This window comes from Falco punctatus, assembly GCF_963210335.1.
Source record: "Falco punctatus genome assembly, chromosome: 4".
NCBI classification, from domain to species: Eukaryota; Metazoa; Chordata; class Aves; order Falconiformes; family Falconidae; genus Falco; species Falco punctatus.
In genome coordinates, this window is record NC_137583.1 from 55,118,372 (window position 1) to 55,145,735 (window position 27,364).

At 39.0% G+C, this 27,364-nt stretch overlaps 1 protein-coding gene across 1 annotated transcript in view; it reads right to left on the reverse strand.

The window, feature by feature from the left end:
- LOC308063974 (growth hormone-releasing hormone receptor-like) overlaps nt 1-27,364 on the reverse strand; it is a 494,830-nt gene that overhangs the window by 427,970 nt on the left and 39,496 nt on the right. The window contains exons 5-13 of the mRNA XM_080387720.1: nt 25,080-25,177; nt 23,203-23,335; nt 22,151-22,304; nt 20,805-20,865; nt 20,631-20,700; nt 18,968-19,059; nt 18,106-18,235; nt 16,462-16,503; nt 1,171-14,206 (exon numbers count right to left, since the gene is read on the reverse strand). Of these exons, the coding sequence (XP_080243846.1) occupies nt 14,084-14,206; nt 16,462-16,503; nt 18,106-18,235; nt 18,968-19,059; nt 20,631-20,700; nt 20,805-20,865; nt 22,151-22,304; nt 23,203-23,335; nt 25,080-25,177 (903 nt within the window). The 3' untranslated portion in view covers nt 1,171-14,083. The remainder of the gene's footprint in view (nt 1-1,170; nt 14,207-16,461; nt 16,504-18,105; nt 18,236-18,967; nt 19,060-20,630; nt 20,701-20,804; nt 20,866-22,150; nt 22,305-23,202; nt 23,336-25,079; nt 25,178-27,364) is intronic.

Sequence of the window (27,364 nt, forward strand, 5' to 3'; positions counted from 1 at the left end):
TAAGCATTTGTCAACTATTGAATATAGCTGGTTTTTACAAGGTTAGGTTTAGATGGTACCACTCCCATCTCTCTTTTGTGAAGCTAGATATAAGTGTTAATAACAACATATTATTAATAATAATAAAAAGAAAAGTCTCTGCAGCTCTAGAACACAGAACAGAATTTGTCTGCTTTAATATAATATTGAAAGGCTGCTGTCTCAGTCTGATAGAGGTGTCCTCTTGGCTGCCTTCATGGATTTAGAGAGAGAGGTGCCAACAGTTTATTTAATTTCAGGACAGTGCACCTCAGGTTGTGACTACTGCTCTCTGAAAGATGCCTTCTGCTTTCCATCACATATCCTGGGAGCCTTGTTTAATTAGTGGAGCTTTAAAACTCTAGTATTAAGTAAATCCTACCAAAAGTATTTGAATTGTTGTAGTGGGCCGCCAGACACCAACCAGAGCTGCCTCATCACTGCCCTCCTCAGCTGGGCAGGGCAGAGGAACTGCACCCCAGGCTGCTGGGCCAGGGTATGGGCAGGGACATCCCTCAGCAATGGCTGTCGTGGGCAAAACAGGCTCAGTGTGGGGAAACTGGTTTCATTCATTACCCATCAAGTCACAGCTGGATAATGAGGAATGAAACCAAATCTTGAAAACACTTCCCCCCCTCCCCTCTCTTCTTCCCGGGCTCAACTTTGCTCCCCATCTCTCTCCCTGCTCCCCACCAGCAGCACTGGGGATGGGGAATGGGGCTGGGGTCCGTCCATCACGTGCTGTCGCTGCCACCCCTTCTTCTGCAGGGACAGGGCTCCTCACCCCCTGCTCTGCCCCTGTGGGGGTCCCCCCCATAAGTGCCGTCCCTCAAGCCCAACTTGCCTCAGCGATGTCCCCGTGGGGTCCCCAACCCTGCCAGCAGCCTGGCCCCAGCAGCACTGGGGGAGTCCCTGCCTACCCCTGCCCTGGCCTGGGGGGCTGCAGGGCCGCTGCTCCCACACAGTCTCGCTGCTGCCCTGGCTGCAATCGCACAGGTTCCCCCCTGAAATCTCTTCTCCCCATGGCGCTGCCACTGTGGCGGCTGGGCTGGGCCTGGGCCGCCTGGGGGCCGGATGGCATCGGCTCCTCGGGCACGGGGGAAGGTTCTGGCACCTTCTCACAGACACTGCCCTGCAGCCCACTGCCAACACCTTGCCATGGAAACCCGATGTATTTGCTCATGGAAATTGCTAGACTGTTGGTCACTACAGTTTGTACTTGAGATAAATATGAAAGCTGGTATGAAACAAGCTTGCCACAAGGCAAGTTCAGTGTAGAGCATAACAGAAGCCACAGAGCTGCAAATCTGACACTATTTCATGTCCTTCTTTGAAACTGAACGCCTGAAGAAATAATAGAGCAGATGATAAGGTTTTGTGTGACTTTGTTTTTTATGTAAGACTTCATTTTATGAACACTGACCAAGCAGAACTGAATAGAAAAGCAGATAGAAAAAAAACAGTTCTAAGGGCCATATCACATAACTATTTGGTATTTTTAGTTTGCTTTCTGGAAAAAATCAGAACATACAGCAGCAGGATTCTCCTCTTCAAAGCCCTAACATCTGAGAAGCAAGGGGAATAAATAAAACATTTCACCCATTGAATGTGTCCAAGGGCGTCTCCTGTGTCTACTACAGAGAACTGTGAGGAATGCAGCATAGCAAGCAAGAGCAGCAATCGAACCAGCTTTGACACTCTTCAGCAAGTTCACTTTGCTTCACCTGCTGCAGAGCTATGGCCCTGACTTTCTGTCTAACATGTAGGATCTGGCCTTTCTGGTTTTCTTTTGTGGGTAGCCCCGCTTGCCATCTTTTTCAGCTTCTGCATCTGCAGTGTCTCGCAGAGCACTGCTGCTTTTCATTCTGTTTCTCCTTTAAATTTCCTTCTCACTTTTGGTATCCTACATGCCTTGTTTCTTGGAAAGCAATGTGATACGGAGAAAAATTCAGCCTGCTTCCAGCTGAAATTCAATTTAAAAAAAAGATAAATAGCATGGCATGCTTACAAATACATGCAGTAGAGACAGAATTCAAGTTTGATTCTTGAATTGGGATTCATATGCTGTAATTTAGAGACAAAGTTAGATACCTAAAAATTAATCTCCTAATTTAGACATAGAACCCTCTTAAAGCTACTGGTGGGTGATACCACATCTGCAGTGCAGTTCTCTCTGTTTTATATATACTCTATTCAGGAAAAAATAACCAGCCCCTGGAGGTGCCAGTATAGCCTGGTGACTGTATAGGAAGCCTGTGGCACACACCTTAGTTTGGATCAGATGAAACTCAACAATATGGAACGCTATTTCTGATCCAAGACAATTAAAAAAAAACAAAAACCAAAACACAACAGAACAATTATTATTAAGGTTATCAAAGTTTATCCATTTTTGTTTAGTTTTGCCAAAATATTGACAGGAGAATCAGAAAAAGGAATGCATGAGTCAGGAGGTCTTAGATGATAACTTTTAAACATCACACCCCTACGAAAGGAGGAATAGCATGTATTTTTCAGCTACCTTATCAGGCTAACTTTTACCAAGAAGTCGTCAATTTGCACCCTGCTTCTTAGGCTTGATCTCATTTATATTTCATACATGGGCTCAAAGCTTAAACCTGAACCTTAGAGCTTCATTTGTGTGATTTCCGATGCACCTGTACCAAAAATGCAAAGGCAGTTCTCTTTAGACTTGGACTTTTTTTCCTAGAGGCTTTGTTGACTTATATCTCAGACAGAAGTCAACTTGATATAAGCACCCCATGAAGAAGGGAGCTCCTCACCAGCACTATTTCCCATCGGCTGAGTTTAGCCCATGTGCTTCCCCTGCCAAAATCCCTCTTGCTCTACTGCTGTGGAAGCCCGGTACCTGCTCTCCAGCTGAGCATTTACAGAAAAGCAGTCTGTGACTACTCAGTGTGTTTGCTTATTTGGGCTGCCCTATTGCACACACCCCTAGCAATAGGCTCTCACATTTTGTTTTCAGCTGGCACATGTCAATTCCTGCAACTCCTTCACTTACAGGGTAAATACAGACCAAGCACAAATGCCATGCACTCCCCTGCTGCCTTTTCCACTGCACATGTTTACCCAATGTGAAATCAGCTACTTGGTGTTGGTCCAATTTTGCTGCTAAAAGCCTTGTTTTTCACATCAAAAAAGCTTTTCAGCACTCCAGATCTCAAAAGCCTGTTGGAGGAGACACGTTTTTTTATGAGAATTTGTTATCAGACTATATTCCAGCATTGCCTGTATCCCCTCTTGCTGATGCCACACCCTGGCACAGACTTGGATTACAATCTCTTTGCCGAGATATTTCCAGTGGTTACAAATCCTGGAGCTATTTTATAAATGCTGAGGTAAACAGACATTCAGGGGAACAGTAATTTGGAAGAGGTGGAGCTGTAGGAATACATGGGGGGGGGGGGGGAAGATCTCTAGGGAAAAACAGCACAAGTACTACGCAAGATGGTTCTGGAAAGTGTGTCTGTGTCTGTATGTTTGCGTGTCCATGTGTGTTGATGTGAGTTCTATAATATTTTGACATACTGTTTAAAAAAAAAAAAGCCCCATTTTTTCTCTTGAGGAAAAGGAAATCAGGAGTTTAATATTTCTCCAAAAGTCTTCTCCCTGATATTACACTGTAGATCAATGTTTTCAAATAGTTTCAGTAGTTTATGAACAGCCTCCTTTATGAATTGCCATCATGTCATAAGCAAAAGCAGTATTAAACAAATGTATATTCCAATGGCTCATTGGAACCTGAAGGAAAATGCAAAAGTTAAACATTCACAATTATTTCATGGAATTAAATTGTATTGAAATGATCAGGTCTGATATTTGGGCTTGCCTTTTGCTTTATCAGATAGAGCAAACATTTCAATCAGAACCTTCTTCAAAATCAATAATCTATGCAAAACATCTTTTTTTCCTTGAGGGAGAATTTTTTTGACAGACATACTGGCCTCCAAAGCCAACCAAGACATCATTAAAAAGAATGTTCCAGACAGCCATAATGGAATTATTCTTCATTTTTCTTTCTGTAACTTTAATATTTCATTGCTCAAATATGTGGCTATAAAGAAAGACAAGTGAAGTACTAATATAAATGTAGTACCTGACCAAATACTGAACAATCACCTGTGAAGTGAAAGAGCAGAAAAATCAAAGGAATTTAGATTCCTTTTGTCTCAGTATGTCATTGTATGACTCACCAAATGTTTCTCTCCACCACACATCAGAAGTCGAGGTACCAATGTTCTGGCAGTTTACTTGCTGGGTACAGAGGTAACCACTTCCTGCTAAAAGCATCTGAATTATTTTCAAATAGCTGATAAATGCAAGTTCCTAAAGGAAAGTAGGGGGAAAAGAAAAAGGGGGAAAATATAGAGAAACAAGAAAGAACCTAACATTTTAAATATGAGCTGTGTATTAATCAAATTAAAATATATTCTCCACTGTGTCTCTGGGAGGAAAGAAAATGACTGGTGTTTCAATAGTTGCTGGTTTATTAAAAGCCACTCTATTTTTTTCCCCAAAGCTTTTAAAGCAGAGACAGACCGAGAATCCAACCAGTAGTTAAAAGCTACTTTCCTTTTGTTACTGAGCTTCTGAAAGGGCACTGAGGAAAACAGATGCATTAAAAGCTGAGGGATGAGGGTAGACAGCACTTGCACCCTGTTGCTTTAGTGTATTTTGTCCTATGCCCATGCAAATACCAGAAACAGCAGAGCAAATGTCACATCCCAGCAAATTAAGTAAGCACCTGCTTAAGTACTGCAAAAAATTTGGGGTTTTCTGGACTGTTCAGTGAGAGAAATCAGGGTATAAAAAGGCATTGGGTGTATTTACTCTGCTAATATGCCTACAATTGCACTGAGTTTGGGCTACAACTTAATGTTTAACACGGCCCGAAGACCTCCAGCACCAGGAGCAGACTACAGAGAGCTGGGCTGTAGCAAATTTGCTGATCTGTGGCAAATGTAGTTGCCACAAGTGATGACTTTTGAGCAGCAATGGATCCAGCACACACAGGCATATCTGTTGGAAAAGCCAGAGAAATTGGACTAGGGCAGATATATTAACATGTGTCCAGGGGTCTGCATAGCCACACAGGTCTCTGGGTGTGGGTCTCACAGGGCTTCTGGATACAAGCCCTGAAATATCCTGCAAGGTCTTGACACGTCCTAGTGCAGGACAGCAAAAGGGCTTGTGAAAGCATGAGGTACCTCGTGGATGCCAAACAAAACAGCTGTCTGGTTAAAACAATAGTAAAACCGGTCACACCTGATGAGAACCAGCTTTGAGGAGTTTCCAGAGTGGTCCTGAACACTGTAATTTTGTACAGTGTCAGCACAGTGAGTGCAGGCAACTCTCACAAGTTTCAGCTGCCTGTCTGTATGCAGAAGAGCATGCGGGGAGGGATCATTAGGCTAAAAGTACATCTACAGCTGATATAGGTGGGCTTCCTTTATAAGCTATGGACAGCTAGCGAGAGGAGTCTGCAGGGCCATTAATTTCGATACAGAGTATGTAAAACAGATCAGGTAAATCACCTCTCAAAATTGTCTCTTCCTCTCTGACTATAAAGGAGCTTGGGTCGCCTGACGAGAATTTAGGCACCTACCTCTTAGACAATGATATAATGTTAGATGAATGCCATCTGTTTGCTGCTGACCAGATGATTCCACTGGGACTGCTTCTCTAATGGTAAAAGCTTTATTCTTCTATTACAAAGACTGTAAGACACACAGCTTCTACAGCAGACACCTCTTCAGCAAGAAGAAAAAAAAAGAAAGAAAGAAAAAAAGAAAATAAAAGATGGTCAACGAAAGGAAATCCCATGATATATTTCTTACATCCATACGTAAGGTATTCTGATTTTATTTCTGGTAGTTTTCTGCATTTCCTGCTCAAAGATACTAGAGTAAATTTTATATCAACAAAGATACAAAACCCCCCATGCTTTGAACTAATATAGTCCATTTCAGAAAGATACTGAAGTATCTGTGCAGAATTAACTGTGTGAGTAGGTCGAGTTGGTTTCCACAGCTGGTGCGGACTTTCATCAAAGGATGCAACAACTTTTCAGAAGCATTACAGAGACTGTAAAATCTATAAAAATGTTCCCTTTTCAACAGAACATTTATGTTTTCAAAATATTCCATCTAGCCCTGTTTTATGACATGAATAGTAAGTTAATGTTTCCAATACCTTCACTGTTGCAGCCTTTTCTTTATCAGAAGGAAAGTGAGAAAGCTGTTTTCAGTCAGAAATGGAATGGTATTTTTAATCCCCTGCATAAAATGTGACGGCTTTGTAATCTGCGATGGTGCCATGTAGAAAATAATTCTATTAACATCCATCTAGTCATTAAATTTTCTTTTTATTCATTCTTTCTCCTTTACCTATCCACAAACACTCAAAAAAATTATTATTTTTTTAAATGAACCCTACAGTTATACGACCACCTACCAGAATCAGAATCCATCTCATTTCAGGTCTAGCTCTTTTACCCAAACTGATCCTCACAGAGGTTGCTACAAGCCTACAAGGTTTTCTCTCTAAAATCCATGATGAATTATTAAAACACCATAAATGCACTAGTAAAATAAAATTAAGATAGGGAACTACAAAGGTTTTGTCACAATATTAGAAAAAGGAACCTTACACAATATTTAGAGCTGACTTTGCAAATGCATCCACTACTGTCACAACCAAGTGACCAAGCCACCATGGGGACACCCATAAACAAGTTTCCTACAACTGCGAACAGCCAAGCAGCTGTGGCACTAAACCCATGCCAGCTGTTAATTCATCATATTTTCCTTGGCATCTCAAGGTGTTTTTTAAAGCCTAAATTGAGCTCTGTACAACCCCAGCAATACTTCTGCCTGTGCCTGAGGTGCAGGCTTTTCAGCAAATCAATGTTTGCTGCCTGATGGGGTATAGCCCGAGAGCCCTGCTTTTGGCAGGAGTTGTTTTCACTTAAACACTGGTTCCCAGGCACTAATGAGTAAATCCAAATGATTCAGCCTTTGCTTTGTCAACTTTGCAGTCTGCCTGCTTCTCCATCATCTGTCCAAATGGGAGGGGATAGCCCCTCTCCTCCCAGATGCTCCCACCAGGGCGGCTGTGAAAATGAAGTGATACATATTCCACTTCGCTGTTAGTCAACGCTGGCCTTGCAAGCAGCTTGCCCGCTGCTCTCCTGCTGGGTTTGGTGGTCCGGGAGCCTGCAGACCATGCTCAGGGATGAATATGAGCATCATCTGTGTGTGAATTCACACTTAGAATCTCACAACCTATACAAACCTTGACAGGCTGGCTTCAGGGGTGCCTTGGGCTTGCTTTTCCAAGGGACATCCCATATAAACACATGGCCTCCATGTGCCTTTATGAAAGAAAGATGCCATGTCCTGGCTGTAGGATGCATAGTGGAGTCCCTTCTTGCTGTACTGAATGCTGAAAGTCTCAATGGAAAGATGGTGAAATAATTCATCCATTGTATAGAACATCTTAATTGCTATGTGTCAAGGGAATCCATCAGAAGCATAATCTGGTTTCAGTGGGTTGAGGTCTATGAAGGTCCTGGCTGCCATCTAGTGGAGCCGTGATGTGTCTTTAAATTAAAATAAATATATTAATAGTACACATGGGAATAACAGAAAGCTAACCTGTAACCTGTAGGTTAAACAGCCTCATGGCTTGAGAAAAAGTCATACAAAACTAGAGTAGCTTAGACACCAACGAAAGTGAGGGCAGAACCACATCATGCCCACACAAAATAGGGGATCAAGGAACGCTGAGGTTGTCTTGCCCACCCTTTTCAAAACAGTTTGTGTCACCTCTCTCTGCTCAGTGGAAAGCCACACAAGGGTTTTCATTCCTAACTAAAGAAAATTTGAGCTGTTTTCAGAGTAATAATACAGTATTTTAATTCCCCCACCCCAGCTTGTTTTCTAGCACCTGCACTGTGCAACTCAACTGTACCTTTTTTTGCCAGAAAAAGTGGCAGATATTTTCATTGAAAGTTGGCTTTACAACTCTCTGACCAGCACTGTTTGTTCGCCCTCCTAGCAGGTCAGAACATTAGCAGGTCTGGCCTGCACCTCGTCACTGATGGTGGCCAGGACTCACACCTAGGGAGGAGAGCAAGTGTAGGGCAGGTGTATGCTCTGCTTCCCCGAGAACCTCCCAGACTCCTTGCTGCCTTGGCATTTCCCAAATTTTCTATTCTTTTCTCCAACCTTGTCTTGAACTCGCATGAACTTTGCATGCCTGGCAAGGCTTTCAGTGTTGTGCAGGGAGCGAGGGAACTTTTCAGGGAAAAAAAACTCTCACCTGCACACTGACACTGTTTTCCTCTAACAAGCTTTCATGTTCCCTTATGAAATTTTACTTTGTTTCTGTAGACCCCACTGGATACAAAAGCACAGTTTACACAACATAAACAGAATGTCATGTGCTTTTTCCCATCAAGCTGATCTGGACTCAGTGATCTGCTTTACACATTATTATTGGTTCAATAAGGAGAGACAAAATCCTTAACCTCTTAATGCACTCGGTGTGGGTTGGCTGTGGATAGTTCTCTAGCCTCTAAAATCACTTCAAATCATCAGAAATAATTGCTGTTACCAAAAAAGGTGTTCCTACAACTGCCTGTGTGCTGGTATCAGCACTCATGCAGACATAGTCCATTGGATCAAAGAACTTTATCTGGCTAGAAACCAGTCTGAGTTGTTCAAATAAAGCTTGTGTTTGGGCAGAGCAAGGGAAGCACTAAATCACACATCATTTCTTAACCTTGGTTAAGCTGCAACAGCTAGAGGTGAATTCCATTCCTAATGTAATGTTGTCATTCTAGCTGTTTGTCCTGATCCCGAGGAATCCAGCTTAGTCATTTCTGCTTCATCCATTGTTATTGAAAAATGGGAAAAAGGTGCTTCGTCCTACCTCCCTACCACTGCTCTATCAAACATCAAGGTGAAACTTGTCTCAGTTTTCCATCTATGCTGTAACAGATAGCTGCTACAAGAAAGAAATACTTTTTTCTCATATTTTAAATATGCAAAAGGTGGTGAGAGATCGGTCTGACTCGAGTCAAACCTGGGAAAAGGAAATGGATACCTATAGCCCTCCGATCTGGAAGTGAATTGACCAGAAGAAAGGACTGTATAAACTCAGCTTGGAGCAAGGAATGTCATCATCATCTAGACAGCTCTGCACATGGCTGACTTTGGTACAGATAAAATGTTCTGTCAAGTTAAGTGAGCATAATAATAGAAATAAAGAAACATGAATTTATTGCAGACGTTTGTGTGTAGACTGCAATATTAAGGATTTATTGTAGGTGCTCCTGTTGCTTTAAGAAAGGTATTTATTGTCCACTTGATATAGCAGTTTTGTTCAATCATATACAAAATGACAGGAAAATCTTATACATAAAATTACATATATTACAAATATTTTTTACCTTTCTTTTCTTGTATTGTAAAAGGTTAATATATACTAAAATTTGATAGCATTTGAAGAAAAACATAGTAGAAATGAGCATTTCCAGTCAATTAATATTATGTCAGGAAATATGAACGTGATTTTTTTTTATTTGTGACTAAACAACGTTGGTGTTCTGCAAGCATAAAAATCATGAAATATTCATAGAAACTACAATTCTGTTTTTAAGCTCTTTAGTTACAAGATTTTCATCGTATCTTAGAAAATCATTTTCACTAACCAAAAACTTCACCATTATTCTGATGTATTTTGCAGTAGGCAAGATCTGATTAAAAGCCTTATTCTTTATGGATTACTGCAAGACATTCACCTTAAGGATACCATATCAATATCTTAATTTGATAAACTGAGAGTACAATTCAAGCAAGACAGAGATTGTGTAGATTTAATTGTCTCTCTTGCAATCAAAGCTGATGTGGATTACGCATGTCTGATCTCAGTTTCAATTTCCAGACCTCTCCTTGTTCATCAGGGAACAGTACCATTATAATTAAAAGATGTTTCATGCTTGTTCTCAATCTATTATAGACATACAGGGACATCTCCATTTTCCAACAGATACGTACAGGCAACACAGAAGGTCTGAGATCTTAATACATGGAAGGCTATTAGGTACAAATTGGTTTAGATAACAGATTTTGCCAGTAGATTTCTTATTAGAATAATCAGTCTAAAGATCACTGAACACTTTGGGCCACTTCTAATAGCTGTATGTTTTCTCTTCCCTACAGTGTCCTACAGTAAGGTCAATGTCATCATCACTGTAGGACAACCCTTGACAGAGGTACCAAGTGTTCACTGTATTACAACCTGAATACAGCCTAAATTATAATTCAAATAAAGCGAAACACTGAAAAGCTGCCCTTGCTTCACTCAAATCTGAAATTTTTTCATGATGTAAAGCCAATAATAATAACCTTGCCTTGATGTTAGATAAACACAGAAGAACCACAAATGTTAACTGTTAGTCATTATATGATGTACCACTTCATTTTGTCAATATAAAATATAAAATGTATAATGTTAGTAAGGAGAGATTTTGATTGTCATTGGGGATCGGAGAAATTGCTATTGATTGCCATTGAAGTTATTAATAGTTATAATGTGTTTGGAAGCAATGTAAGGCACTAAGCTAGACAGAAAAAAACAGGATAAAAAGGGTGATTGTCTGACAGAAAAGAGAAAAAATTGAGAACAAAACTATGGATAAGAGCCTAACAGAAAATACTGCCTGAATGTGTAATGTAGAAGAAACTAATTAAATACTCTACAGTGAGATATTTTTATTTAAAAAAATATAAAAAAAAAAGGAAGATGAGGTCTTTAGCGATGCCGTGCTGTCAAAAATATTACTTATTTTTAGGAATCTGGCAGCTGTCTTTGAGTGTAGAAGAAGAAGAGTTAAAGAATGTCATACAATTGATTGTGATAAAACATAAAAGCCAAGTCTAAGTGACTTAACTTGCACCTAAGCTGGCAGAAACCTGACAGTTGCACCTAAAACTGCTGATCTTTTTTATTCTGCAGCCTGTGGTGAGATCAGCTCAGCCGTCACACCTGGGAGCTTTGTTTTATTTCTGTCTTTACTCATTGCAGTGTAAACTCTGTAGCAATTTACACACCCTGCGAATGCCTCTCTGTCTTCAGGTCAATTTTCCATTGCTCTGGCCCTACTCCAAATGAAAGTAAATCATACTTAGCAAAATTTATTCTTCAAAGGTTAAGGAGTTTCTGCTACTCACGCTTTTCATACTTGTTTTATCAGAGTTTGCATGTGACAGACAAGGACTTGCAGAAACATAATCTCACGCCATAAGTGTGCACATGCTCCTAAGCTACTATTATGCTCAATAAAATATATCTAAATTCAATGCAATTCCCTTCCTGAAAAGCTGAATTGCCTAAGTTTTTAGATTCTGCTTAACACTTTATATTCAAGTTTGAATTTGCTAAAAAGATAATGTAACCTTAATAACCATGCCATAACTCACTCATAACTGATATTAATGTTGTAATTAAATAGTTACAGTCATGTCTTCTGGTTTCAGCCACTTGTTTCCAGTTTCAGCTATTCCACAGGAAAGTATTCTCCCTATAGTAGCTATTTATTTCAGGAAGGAATGAAATACTCCCTGTTCATGCTAGAAAAAGCTGAGATGACTAGAAAAGGACAAAGACCTAGCATTTGTTACCCCTATTCAGGTAAGGATGGATGCCACAGATACTTTAATCCAGCCAAATAATTGCCCCTGTTATATAAGACACAAAGCCAATGGTAATTATTTGGACAGACTGCTGGTATTTTTCATACAGATGGATCTGGGGCCAAGCCCTTAGTGCAGGCTTCTATAAAACAAAGAGCAAGGGCCCTGAGAAGTCCATGTATACATGTGCCTTCATGTCTGTTACATGTCCATTTAATGTCAGAGTCATCATGGTAACACCATTTTAGAATCACAGAACTTAATTACAAGCCAGATAATCCGTTTGATACAGTCAAGACTTAACAAGAGTCTTATTTGACATGTTATATCACTGCTCAAGACATGGAGGTAAGAAAGTCCCATCACACATTCAAAAATCAGCTGAGGCAGACACAGGTCCAGCATAAGAAAGAATTTTATTTGATTTTTATTGCCTCTTTTTTAATCTTCCAGTTACAGAGCATGATGACCTTCAGAGTAAATTTGCCACTTCATGGTTAATTATACAACAGAAATGCAGCAGCTGTAGGGAATTTTCTATCTAAGTATTTATGGGTGGAGATGGGTAAAATTTAGATGTCTTAGATGATCTGTTACCCCAGACTCTGTTCTACCTGATAGAGACTGTGATCTTTTGGAGGCTGAAAAACATCTATCTCCCGGAAAGAAGATGCATTCAACTGCCTTGACACTCACGCTTACAGGTTATGCCATTTTTTGCCCATTAGCCGGATGCTATATGACACTGAAAGCCCTATAAACTCATCTGTCTGTTAGTCTCTTACTTTCAATAAATCACCAGCCATTCAACATGTGCTTCCATCCAGCTCACCCTGAATCCTTCTGGATAAAGGAAGGAAACCAACATAAAAAATATCTTGGGCACCACATTGTGATAGGTGTTCCAAAGAGCCACTGCAGAAATAGAAATAAACACCTTCCTCCTGCTGCTCCCTCAGACTCTTCTCCCACCCTTAAATCTGATTTCAGCTATTGAGGTATTTTTTTTCACAGACAAAAGAAAAACAAGGAGAAAAGCACTTTTATTTTAATTGAAAGACGCCTCCTTGGCCATCTGCTTTTGCATGAAAACTAGATGACAGAACATTCCACATCTTCGACTTAGCTTTAATTACCTGGATACAGCAAAGGAAAAAAGAAGGCAAGCCCACTTTCCTCTGTTATAATTTCTGTTGTTTAATTGGACTTGGCAGCACACTGAAGTGTCCAGAAGAGCAGGGTGAAAGTGAATCGGTGTAATAGTCCTCACTGTTTGGTACAGTTTGGTTTTTCCACTCCTTTCCAAGCTCTGATGTTCCCATCAAAGAGGCTAATCAATCCATTAATCTACAGGACAACAACCATTGGGGGGAAAAAAACCACAAAACCAACAAAACCAAACACAAAACCCCTCACACAAAACTTGGGAATGCAAGTTTATTTTCAAGCTTCTGCATGTTTTACAACACTGGAAAGCAAAAACAGTCCCACAAGAAAATACTTGAGTATTCCTAGCAGTCTCCTAGGTCTCTCTTTCTGTGGAAAACGTTATTGGTTTTTTTTTTTAAAAAAAAAAAAACACCCAAAAAAAAAAAAAAAAAAAAAAACCAAAAAAAAACTTGCTTGCAAAGAGCAGTTATTCCTTAATGATTATCTTCTGGAGCATTGTCCTTTCCAACACCTCTGCTTCCTGCTGCTTGGCTATGAGAAATTTGCTAACCTGTAGCTACTGAAATAACATCAGAACATGAGGCATATCAGGGTTTATTGTGAACTTTGAATCTTTTTGCTTCGAAAAAGATAATAGAACTTCTTAGTCATGGTGTTCCAGTTCGGTAAGACATTTAGCTTCTTAATTGTTTGTCTACTGAATCAAAACAATGAACAAAGCTTGAACAAGCTGGATAGACTCTAGCTCCCATTGCACGAGGCCTGAACTCCACTTTCCAGAGCTGGTCATCTGTGGTGTCCTGTAATAGTACTACTGGTGTCCACTCCCCAGGCACGTGATGCTATATGGTTCATCAGTGAAAGCATATGGGAAGCAAACCAAGAAGAGGTGATTTTTGTTTGCTGTGATGCACAGTATATCAGTCAGAGGGTTATTTTGTATTTAGAAGGCCAGTCTGTTTGCTACTGCAATGCTTTAATGCTTTTCCTGCAGAAGATGTCCAGTGGACAGAACTGCTGTAGAAGTGGATCTTCCTCCAATTTGCTCAGGATAAACTGCAACCATTATGTTTGGTGGTTTTTTTTTTATTATTTTTTTGTTGTGTTTTGTGTTTTTTGGGTTTTTTTCCTAATCAGGTTTTTATATGTTACTACTCTAGATCCTGAGGTCATCTTTAGCACACAGATGTGGTCATTTTTACACCAGAACTAGATGGCACAGTCCATCTTGTCCTTCTCCACACTGGCATAAGTCCATATTTCTTACCATGCCACCTTCGGCCAATTTCCGTTTGCACCTCGAAAGGAAAGGAGAATGCTAATTTATGGTGAAATACTGCTTGGGAGTAGAGTGATGAGAAAGAGGAAAGACAGAAATAGTGGCTAGAGAAGGGTAACATTTAGAATCTCAGTCCAAGTTAGTTCCTCTGGGCTCCCTTTCTAGCTGATAGAGAAAAGTAAGATCCTCCAGAGAATGTTTCATCTGCCCTGCCTCAGCATGCCCATCCCTTTGCACTGATGGAAGCATCCAGTGTGGCTAGCTCAGAGCTGGCCTGCCATGTTGAAAAGCGTAAAGGAACCCCACTCTTTCTTTCAAGAAGTAAGGACATTCTTTCTGTGAGTCCACCCAGTCCTGTGTTCCTATGGGCCCAACAATCAAAATTTATTATTAGAGCTGTCACACAGTTAATTAATGAAATAGTCACACTTCATTTTTAACTTACCTGATTTCAATTTCTACCTGATGGTCCTCAGTCCACCTTCCTTTTCTGAACTGAAAAGTCTATCAACACTAAGTAATTTTGTCCCTTCAAAGTAGTTACATCTTGATATATATTATCTTCTGAGAAATGAAAGAGCTTGAGGTCTCTAACTATAACACTGTAAAATATTTTCTCCACCATTAGAACATTTTCTCAGCTTTTTTTTTTTTTATATCTTCTCCTTTTTTTTTTTTTTTTTAATATCCCTTTGAAAATTTATTCCAGTAATGGTCTCGCCGATGTTGCCTACACAATTCAACACATTTGCTTCACATTGCTTGCTCTTCCTCAGTTGCTAAAGCATGTTGTCTTGTTTCCATCTGATTCTACAAAATTATAATGTGCAGCAAAATAATCATGATCAACATTCACCAGTTTGTGGCTGAGAAATAATACTGCTCTGCTCTTTAAGATGATGAGGGGAAAGCCATCAGCATTCAGAAGACGTTTACTTTCTGTGGTTGACAACTGTGTGTACCATGCATTGGCATGTTCACAGAAACACACAGTGGGTCCAAACCAGCCACATCTGATTCTTACTAGAAATGTGCCTTTCCAGATGTTTAACAGGAAGGAAATTTCTATATTGAAATGCTGTGTGTCTGGGATGTCAAGCTGAATGTAAAACTACGGTCTACCATCAGAAAATTTAGACTAGTGAATAGGAGTGTTAACTGATCACAAGCATCATTAGAGCAATCGACAGTTCGTAGCCATAAACTCAACCAAAAGGTTATGAAATGTTAATATATTCGAAGATATTTATTTAATATTTCAGAAATTTCTGATAAATTAAGTCAATGTGGATCGTGGCACAAGTAGAAAATGAAATACTGTTTGAAAGTCTATTCAGCCCTAGGATTTAAACTTGGAAAATGGATATTTAGTCAGTACAGCCCAGGGAGTCTAGAGTGGGTCAGCTATCTCTAACACAGACAACTGTACTTCATAATTTGAATATTTCACTGACCGTGATGATTAGGGGCAGGGTTCACCTCCTAAACACATCTTTGACACTCTGGGGAATGCCCTGGAGGGTGGTACATAAGAATCAGGGCTCTCCCTTTTTAGGAGCTGCAGTTAGACACCAGCAGACTCTTAGTGTACTCTGAAGCTGAATCCCAGTCATACTCTAAAACAGCTGTCCCAGCTGCCCTGCAGTCAGAAAAGAGAGGGAAATTCCAGGGTTTCAACCCATTCTAAAATGCGGAGTATAAAATATTGATTCCTATATAAGTCATTTAAGATGCATTCTTATCACAAACTCTAGACTATATAAACGGACCTGGATACTAAGCTAAATGGAATGATTCCTGTCCTATCAAAATCCTTACTTATATGTCTCAAATGGAAAAACAAATTTATCAACATGAAGAAATACCGGGAAGCTTCATGAGCATATTGAAAATATTACAAAATAATATTTCACTATTGAGAAATCAGCATACATTTAAATTATTTCTAATTTAACCATAGACTTTTAGTAAATGAAGATGTCTTTGCATCACTGTCTGGACCTAGCATGGGTTTTTCAAGTCCCACTAGAGAACAAATGTGCACAAAGGATAAAAAATGCTAGATGGAATAGCAAAGTAGTAAAAGTTCATTTCTCCACTAGATGGCTTCATTCCCATTAAGATAATTGAAATTACATTAAACTTCGTTGATTCCCATATTAACAGACAATCCTAAGAAACTAAAAGATTTGATTATCTGTTTGTGTGAAACTTATTATTAACACTGTATATCTGCCAGTGGAAGCAATATTGTAAAGGATATAGTTTCCTTACCTCTTGGTTCAGGAAACAGTAAAGAACTGCTACAAGAAACCCCTGAAAAAGACCAAAAAAAAAAAAAAAAGGTATGTGTGGAGTGTCAGCACAGTTTGAAAAAGCCATTTGCACTATCTGACTTCATAATGGTACTGTGTATGTGAATTAATATCATTATAGATTGCAGGATTGTTATAAATTGGAAAAAAATTACCTATCTTCTACAAAGCTGATCAGCCAGATAATCAACTAGTTGTTGGCATTTCACCAAAGTCAGGAATGCAATATGAATTCACAAGAATAGATTATATGGCAATTGAATTTCTCCTGCGTGATGCTTACAAAGATATGGTCCATTCTGTAGCCAGACAGTGAGCTAATTCTTTACACAGTGTAAATCATTGAGGAAAGACAGACTTTGTGAGGAGATCCATGTACAGAGCTCACAGAGCTTTCCAGTCACTTTCTCTATCTTTGCACTCTATCAGATGAGATCAGGTTTTGGCCTACTGAATACTTTTGTTAAGGTTCTGAACTGAGATAAAGCTAGGAAAATCCTAGGAGGTCAATGGACCTATATGATCAGACACCAGCTAAACACCTCACCCTTTTGTTTAGTTAACTTATTCCTCACATTGTTGATTAACTAAATGAAGGCCAGGTCCAAGTGCAGCAGGTCAGGACTAAGATGTGCAAGGTTTATTGGACAGGACTGACACAATGAATTAAATCCTTAAGAGGACTGACCAGCACAACCGCTGGATTTTTGGTGATGCTCCCTGACAAATGATGCCACACAACCATTTGAAGTGAGATAAGCTCCCTCGTGAAGTTTGGTGGGATTGTCCACAGCTGCTTCCTGTAGACTCTGAGGTGCAGTGCAGGGAAAGGGAGGAAAGCAAAGGGTAGCTGGGTGCTGTCTTGCTCATAACTCAGCTGGAGGGTATGTAAGAGCATTCTAGTTGGAACCAAGCTCCTCAAGCTGTCCATGCCCTCCCTGTGTGCCAATTCAGAGCAGCTGGGGGCATCCAAAGTACACCAAACATTTTGCTTACCCAGGAGGGAAACTGATGTAATGTTCCTCAGGGCAGTAGTTTGTATGGGGCTGACGAGCACCAGGCACTATTCGATGTTTATATGTTTACTAATCAATTTATTCTTTGCCAAAGGATTAACAAAGGGGTTGGAACTACAGCTTCTACTGCCCCTGGATAATTTATGTAAATGTGTATTATTATTATCTAATTTGATGTAAATAATAAATAATAATAAAAATTATTATGTAATTTGATGTAAAAACATCAGCCCAAATCAGCTTGGTCTTCTTAGTGAGGTCAGGGAAGGTATGTGGATTACCACTTGTCGCAAAGAAGGTTTTCCATGACTTTGACCCACCATCCAATTTACACATGCATCTGGAAGACTAGTGGTAGTACTACTGTTTTTTACTAGTTTTGTATTTGCAGAATCTGCAAATGTACACTCTAGCCTACTGCCAAGTAGGATGTAGGTCACATCTTCAGATACTGTAACTCAGCAAAGAACCATGGACTCTGTAAAGAGACACTGGCTTCAGGATCCAGTCATGTTTTGTACAATACTAGTTGCCACATGGACACTAAATTAGAAAAGAAGGACCTGAAGCCTCCGTGGTCATTTTACCTGAAAAGATCCAATGCAGAGCTCCAAGTAAAGCCGAACATCCAAGCTGGTATATTCCGGGAGAAAGTTGAAGACCATATAATGGGTTCCAAATAACGGAATTAGAAGTAGAGTTGACCTTGAGAGACGTCTAGCACAGGACATGAGAAGTAAGGTAATAGTTCCCTGAGTAAAGACTAATGCATGCAGTATGCCACAGTAACGAACAGAAGTTAAAAAAAAGGATTTAAACATCTACATGTAAAGGTCACATCTCTTGGGACTACAGTGCTGGTCAGAAAGCATAATGAGATACTAGCTGTAAGAAGATTTCTGATGCTTATTGCTTTATTGGCAACACCATATTCATAGCTTTTCTGTGGTCTTTCGTTGTTCTGTCTTTCTGAATGAGATTACAATTCAGGAAAACAGAAAGGAGTAGAACATATTTTGTCCCATCAGAGCCATTGAAAATTTGACATTTTTTTGTAACTAGCTACAAAGAAAGTAATATTCAGGTTCACTTCACTGTCCATGTACAGGAAAAGTCATCTATAGAGGGTAATTTATTCTGCCCTAAATCAGAGATTGAATGTGGATTCAATGAATTGTTTCCTAGTCTCCCCACTGACTGTAATTGCACGGTAGACATCTGAACTGATCTGAACACCTCATGTTTAGATGGCCAAGATTAGCTGAATTGAGTCTCCTCCTTTGACTAGTTTCCTTGAGAATGGGATAAGGTTGGGGATTTCTAAAACTTAATGCCAGTCAAACCAAGCCTGCCTCTGAAACCAGACAAGTGCTTCTCTGTTTAGAAAAGATGATATAAGATTTTATTATTTTTTTAAAAATAAGTTATTATTATTATGTCATACACTACCTGTATTGAGAAGAGTTATTGAAGTTGATTTGTCTAGGGTCTAGTTTTTTCAGCAAAATTCTGATGATGTTGATAAATAGGACAAAATTGACCTGTTCACAATATTCGAGGGGGTGGAAAAAAATAAAAGGTTATGTTCTAATGTAGAACTTTGCAATGAAAAATCTGGGTTTAAAATTCAATTATTATGTGATTTGTGCAGTTTCAATGAGACAATTGTAAAATTATTGATGTAATTTCTGTTGGCAGCATTCAAGCATCTAAACAGATCGCACTCCTTAAAGAAATAGCTGAAGATGAAAACTTGAGAATTTGAATTTGTAAAGCAAACTATTTATATCAATAGATTGTGTAATTCTTTTCATTTTTTGTAGTTCATATAATTTTTAATCTCTTTTAAGATGACTATTGCATTAAGTTCTGGATAATATCTTTAGACATTAGTAGAATTAATCTGACTAAATATAGGTATCTACAATGAGATGCTTTCATCTGAGCTGTTCTCCCTTTGTAGTCAATGGGGAGCCAGCCAGTAGAGTCAGTAGAGCCTCAGGTGGAGTTGGGCATGAGTCATCTCCTCCAAAGGTAGACATCTATTATAAGTCAAATGAATCATAAATCAAAAATGCATTATTTCTCTTTGTTTACTCTGGAGAGAACTGAGGAGCATTAGCTCAGCTCCAAAGCTAGCTAGGGTCCACCCTAACTTGCAAATCAAATTTTCTACAGTTGCAATTTGGCACAGCTTTTCCAAAGCCTGTGAAGCTGCTCAGTTTTCCACAATCAGAGGGTTTCTCCCTGTGCGTTTTTATGTGTCTCTACACACCAGCTCTTCTTTAGGTGAAGCTGAATGCTTAATATTGCCTAAGAATATCCATATTTTACCAGAAACTCCAATCTCATTTTATCCATCAGTGATGCCTTAAGTACATTCCAGCAGAAAAATCATCACTGATTTTTCACATCACCCCTTAAATCTCTTAACTTCAGAAGTAGATGATAGGTGAGCACTAGACTAGTAAGGGGGAAAATAATGGAGGTAAAAGGAAATGTGATATTGTATTGAAATACGATGAACTATGACCAGAACTGAGATTATTCATTCACACTGTTTTCATATTATTTGTATGCATTTGTCCTCCAATCAAATGAAGCTTTTACTAGGTGCCCTTAAGTTCATCCACTTTCTCAAACACAGCTTGGGTTTAATGGCATGTGGGAGTAATCATCCATGATAACCATTTAAGGCCCATCAGTTTATTCAATAAATGTCAGGTTCAAGAGCTATTATCATTGTTATCACCTACAAACAAAAACCTATTGCCCTTGAAAGTTTTTATTAAAATTTCTGGGTGATTCTGGACTCTTAGGCTAAAACCTTGTTTTTAAATATTATAAGGATGGTTTAGCTACTTACTTGCTATTAATTTCAACCAAACTGACAATTCTATGAAATTTTTAAGTTGTTTGAAGGATGTTTGCTTTTGGTAAGGTGGCAGTTTTCTACCTCTTCTTAGTTTAGATTGGACATAAGCAAGTTTACAGTAGAAATTATACCATTCCTTTTCCTTACTTCAAAGAGTAATTCAGCAAACAATAACCAGATTTTAATTTAAAAGCCTTTTTTCTTCTAATTAGTGTCGGCAAACTCAGAAATACCTACCCCAACAGAAATTATAATAGGTCCTTTGATTAGCCACCAGTAAGGAGAGCCTTGATTAATATCCCAGCATCTGAGGAAATAACAGTAGTTTAGAAAAAGATGTGTATGTAATCACCACAATCGATGAAAAAAATATCCCAAGAATATAAAATAATGCAGGAAACAATGACTTACGCTGTGTCTTCAAAGTAGAATTTTGCTAATATCCATACAAGGGTGAAAACTGTTGGAAAACCTGTCAGACATTTAAACAAAAACTGTGGTTGTCAAGATTCATCAATTAATCCAAATCTTGCCCACTGAAACTCTGCTGTGATAATACATATCACTCATTTTCAGAAGTGGAATTACCTTTCATGGCCTGTTCACGGAACAGGAATCACTTCAAACTCACAGCATAAACCTGAAAGAACTCCCCTAATACCCATGATAGAACGCAACAAGTTACAGCATTGACTGTTTGGTGACCGTTCACTGCTGTGAAGAAACAAAGGGACACAGAAGCTACTTGGCACATGATATAGTTCTGCCACAGAGGTCTGAACCTGCAGCCCCTTACTAACATGACCACAATTCTGCTGTGTGATCTCACCCGAAGCTAGCACCTGCATGCAAATAGTACATTAAACCCAGGTGTAAAGTACTAAGGGTGCTTTTTGCATGACAAAATATTAGGGAATAACATTTACCAAATCTTAAAATAATGGTAATATTAGCAATCTAAAAACACAGAACGTGATGCAGTCTACCTTAAACCTTCCTAAAAAGGCACCTGAAGTCTCCCTAAAACACCAAAAGTAATTCAGTTTACTTAATTTTCAGGGCTACCTTAACCTTGGGTGACAACATGCATGGAATGCCAAAACTTCCCCTGGGCATGTGCATTCACCTGCCGTACAGGAGTCCTCCGGTTTTCCCTTTACACAGCCACTTTATGGGGGTAGTCACTTAGTTTCTGATTTCTAAGTCACCACAAAGGTCTGAACAATTACATTTATTGCAGACTACCACCAAAAGGTGTGGGAATGTTGCTGCCTCATGCTTGCACCGTTATGTAGCAGACAGAGGTCCTTTATTCATACAATTGCCCCATGTAAAACATGGGCAATAGCAATACCAGGGCTACAGAAATGTCTGCTTGACTCCAGATGGACCCATTCTCATACTCTGCACAAACAGGAGCAAGGTGCATCTAACTTTGGTGTTTGTGGTAACTCCTTAAAAGTATCTGTGTTTTCAATGGGAAAAAGAAGGTTAAGTGGACTGGATCTGGATCTCTCTCTGTGGGTTGGCAAATTTACCTAATTTTCCATTTATTTCGTAGTGACTTTAATGCTGGACTTTTAAAAAACCTTCATTGCTCCTCACTAGTATGCATGTAAAACTAAAATCAAAGTAATGCTCAAGTTAGGCTCTTCAGTTAAGCAGATTGGATTCCACATCCAGTATTTTTAATGGGATGGATAAAGCCTTGTTTAACATCTTCCCTTTTATTAATTTCCTGTAAGAACCTTACTTACCCCAGCCAAAGAGAACAAGCCACCAAAAATATCTTCTTCCATGAGAAAGGGATGAGAGTAGTAGACAGTTTAGGTAAAGAGCCTCTACTAGCAGCCACATGAAATTGGTCATCATGAAGTAGTGACAGAAAACAACTGAGATCTTGCATTCCGTCTAGGGAACAAGAAAGTCATAGTTTAGGCATTACTTGTGGATACATGTGTTTGATTTCCAGATGTAGTAGGCATCTGTAATTGTGGCTAAGATATACAAAGAACAAGATCTCACAATTACACGCATGTTTGAAAGGGGAGCTTCAATTGTAAAATGGCTTTCTGAATAGTAAGGCTTCCACCACGATACCTTGGAATCTTCGCTGTATTTTGCTTTATATCTCTATGTTAGAAATAGAGCCTGGTCTCCCAAGCATGTGATTTCTCCCACAAATGCATTGCCTTCAGTGTACTTTATACAAGTAGAATCAAGTGCTCTATAGCCCTTAGGCAAATGATCAAGGATCCACTTTCCTACTTATGCTCAGTTCTAAACTCTTGTGTAGCTACAAGCAATGCAGAATAACCATCCCATAAATCTCTGTTTGAAAACCACTGCCATGATGCCAATATTTGTGGCTGGATCAAAGCCGATTGCCTAGTACCTTGTGTGTCTCGTGGTTTACAATGCAGAGCTTCCAGTCAAAGCATGAAATCCAACATTTCCAGAAGAAACATCTTTTAAAACTTGTGTTATAAGGTAGTCAGAGATCTTCAATTTTAGGCTTCAGATTACAGAAGTGTAACAGTATAATGATAACACTTTTTTTCTATGGCAAAGTCTATATCTGATTTAGAGTACTACAGGATCACAAACTGCTGCAATCAGAAAGTAGAAGTGCATGAAGTACACACTTAAGGAGGTAAAACATACTGAATAAAAGAATATATATAATTTTTATTACCAGGTTAGAAGGGAAATAAAGAAAGGAGTAAAAAAAAGCCACAAAATATGAAACGATATGTAGATGGTATGCAAAACATCGAGTACCACAGTATCCTGCTTTTTGTGTGCTTACTGTAGAGAAGGTGCAATGATCAATGTCTTCCTCTTGGAAAAGGACAGCATCCTTAACGAAAACGGCAATAGCTTTTAAGATAAAAGTAAAAAAGAGCTGTATGTGGATATAATTTCTGGGGCAGCGAAGCCTCCTGGAAGAAAAGAAGAGAGGTCCTTCTGAGGTAGTTAACTGACTTGCACTGGCAGTAGTTAAAATATGCAATAAGCCCTTGTTTCATCTGAGGTACTTGAAGGTGCATATAGAAAGAACGCTTTCGTTCAGCGAGCTCTCTCTGCAGAGAGGCAGAGACAGAAGCCTTCCTCATACAAGGCGATCCACCCACAGACTACATCTTAGCCTCCTGCCTTGTTAGGTGGTGCCCTGATGATGTTTCTGGTCTGCCAGATTTCAGGAAACTCAGTTTTAGTTTGTGTTCGGGGTACCTACGCCAGGATTTTGGCAGCTGGCATTATTTTTGGGTGAAGAGAAACTTGTGTTTGAGGAGTGAATTCTACTGAAACAGTCCTGGCTATGGCTAAACCACTCCTAAGAACAAGCATGCGGAGATATCCTGGACTAACCGGACATTTTTGTTAATGATCAGGGTAATGTTTGCTTAGCAATATTTTCTATACCATATGCCATTGGTGAGTTAAATTGCATTAAACCCCTGTGTGGACAGCCTTATACAGAGCAAAAGAACTCTTCCTTAGTTTACCAAAGTTATTTTTAAGAATTAAATGAATGCAGATAAGAGCTTCAAAACAATTTGGTACATCTACTTTAAATTCTCAGTTAATTCACATTAATTTTTGACCATTATTAAATACAGGGTTTTGGAAAAGTTATACAGCTTCAATTTTATGTTGTCATTGGAGCTGAAGATTTTAGCTATTAAACAAAGAGTTACATTAAAAGCTGAATTCCATCCAGATCCAGTAATCTCAGGGTCACCTAATCTTAAAGCTCACTTAGGGTGTGCAGAATTTTATTCCTGAACTCAAATGCCAACCCCATTGTTAACTACAACTTTTTCCTCCCTATTGCTAAGTCTCTTTATGTCCATTGTTTCTTTCTTTCCCTTTATTTGGGCTGGTTTGTTTTCCTGAGGTCAGAGTGGATGTCAATAAACATATCTCTTCATTTCCAGACGTGATGTAGGAACCAAGAGAGGTCAAGAAACTTTCCACAGGGAAACTCAATTCTCACAGCATAACAATAAAACTCTATTCTTTTTTGTCTTGCAGAAATACAAGAAATAAACAAAGATTAATAAAATAAATTTTACGTGGTAGCAAACATCAAATATACAGTAAATTAGAAAATAAACAATCAGGTTTACTCTGGATACTCTAAATTATACCTGAAAATGCCTAATAGCTGCATAGTTCAGTAGGAAAGAAATCTTACCAAGTGTAGCCAAATTCAGAGCCTAACTTTCAAAACATGTTTTAGTCGTAAATTTTTCAATAGTAAAATATAAAGTGCCATAGGAACATTGATTCAGAATCAAGTTCTTTGTGTATATTCTTCTTATTAATATAAAATTCATTGAACCCATGAAAGGCAAGCACACATCGTTTATCAGAAATTATCTTCATTCCAGCTAAAAGAAGCAAATATATCTATTGGTTATTTAGGATCAAAGTGAGTTGCTGAGTGTTGCCAATAGACAGCCAGGATTTGTTTCCCAGTTCTGATTCTTCTTATGCCTGCCTTGCTCTGATTACTTTTCATTTCTAGCCTCAGTTTAATATTATTAAACCCATATGGCTGGAAATTTTATTCTTCTGGATTTCTATCTATATTACTTTGTGATCTCTAATGTTGTCATATACAGCCTAAGATACTAAAAACTGTTGAAAAAATTAAGGTTAGACAATAACTTTACATACCTGAATGCAATAAGAACTGTCACAGCAATAATGAGTGAGGTGATTGATACACTGTATCCTACAGTGTAGATGATCTTTATAGTAGAAAAATAGGATTTCTATAAAAGAATAGAATTATTTGTCACATAATTTGCAGCCAAATGACAGCTGTTTTACTGATTCTGGAAGCTTTGCTTTGTTTGGTGCTTCCAATCTGTTCACATCCTCGCCTGCCTTTTTTTCCCCTTTTAATCCCACAGCAAAAGTCAACTGAAAACACTCACTATGCTTCTTTTGCGAAGACCTATTCCATAGCTACATGGATACAGACCAGCCTGATAAAGAAACGTATTGATCAGGATGGTTTCAAGTGCATTCATGAAACCATAAAGAACCAAGCCAGTCTTCCATGAAAGCATTTTAAAAACTCTTATCATTTTAATAAGCACTGTATTTTATACCATTTTTTCTCTGCAGCAGCAGCAGGGCAATCCTGCTGGCAGCTAGCTGCATGATAAATACAGAATTCTGTCAGCCCTTCCTTATGTTTCTCCACTTTCCTTTGCTCTGCTTCCTTACAGTTTTGCCGTCCATTCTTCCTTTCCATTTTTATTGTGTTGCAGGATTGGTTTTTTTTCTGGGGTTGATTTTTATTCCCCTTTTTTTCTTGCTGCTAAACTTAATTGTTACTCAGTCAGAACGTCAATCAAAACCATTTCAATCTAAATGGCACCTCTATCAGATATGATCTCTGAGTAAGGGTAAGCTGACTTCAACTATCACACATTGAAGCAGAAAACAGAATGAATAAGCTCTAGGCTGCAAATCTTTCCCTTCAATATAACGTGGTCTGTCTCTTGGGTTCCATTTCAATGTTTCTATATCCTAAAATCTATGCAGCTATACATTGTGCTGCTACAGTTCACTGTGGGGAAGGAAAGATACTTTTTTTTTTTATTCTTATGTATAATTTAAGGCAATATAAAGCTGACACTGAGTAGGATTTATTTAATTTATTTTAGGTGCTTAAAAATTCGCTGCCAAGGTAAGAGCAGCCAAGTCTATAGTAAAAGGAGCAGTGTCAGCACATGGCCACAGGACTGTACTGTTTAATTGTTAACACAGTCCTGTTTCTTCTTATTCTGTTTCTTTTCTAGTTAATGAGGGGAAACAAGCACCCCCAGAAGACAATTCAACTCATTGTTAGATGAGACCATATCACTTTCTGCCAGCAAAAAAACGAATCTATCGCTACACCTGCCTTAACAAGTGCGGGTTGATAGGGCTGATTGGGTGGAGCAAAACCTTTGGTGTTGAGGACCCTACACCCATGCTGGGTGCATTTCTGACTAGTCATAGTCTAGTCCCATGGGCTGAACTTTTATTAATGGTCAGAGCACACTAGGTGAACCTGGCATTTGCCTTGCAGGTTAGTTTCATCCCTAGGAAGCCAGATTATGCCTTCTGGGAGCACCTCTCAGTGTAAATGCAGTAAGTGGGCATAACCAAGAGATTTCCTTGCAAGCCTCACACCTGATCCTGACCAAAGCACTAATATAGCTCCACTGTGTAATGAGTAACTTAGACTTACACAATCATTTTTTGAGACTGACAAAGTTAAATGACATGAAAACCATGGAGAGTGGCCTTTCCTGTCTGGTGGATGAATGTGAATTGCACCGATTACCCACGTACCTGACTATAGACAATTCCAGCAGGAGCTCATAAAAGTCCCTCAGAGCTCCAAAGCTAGACCCTAAGTCTGGAAGGCACCACTCCGTAAGAAACCTATCGAAGCCATGCCAGGCTGACAGTAGCTGGCAACCTCCACTTACAAATCAGAGATGAAAACCACGGAAAATAATCAAATCCTTCAGTGGACAAACCTACAACTGAGGAGTTTACCTTGAGGTAGAATGTGGGTTACTACTAAAAGAATCCATAGACTCATTTAAGATTGTTTTTATAACAGGAATGTAAGGAAACAATGAAAGAAGGAAAGAAAGAGTTCCATTTCAGTGTAATTGTTTATTTATACAGAGCAGCAGGTACTGTGGCTTAGAGGTTGTAAAGGAAGTTTGAGTTAAACAGCGCGAGAATAGTCAGCTAAAAAAGTAATGGGAAGACAAAAGAAACCTCCCCATGATGAAACAAACTAAATTCTTTCCAGCAAGTTGAATGGACTTAATCAACTAGGGTATAAATGTTATTTTCATTCTCTCTATAGTGAACAAAAAAGGATAGTATTCACCTGACTTGTACAAATAAAGACAAAAGTGCAGTGTTAGCCTGTACAGAGGAAGGGT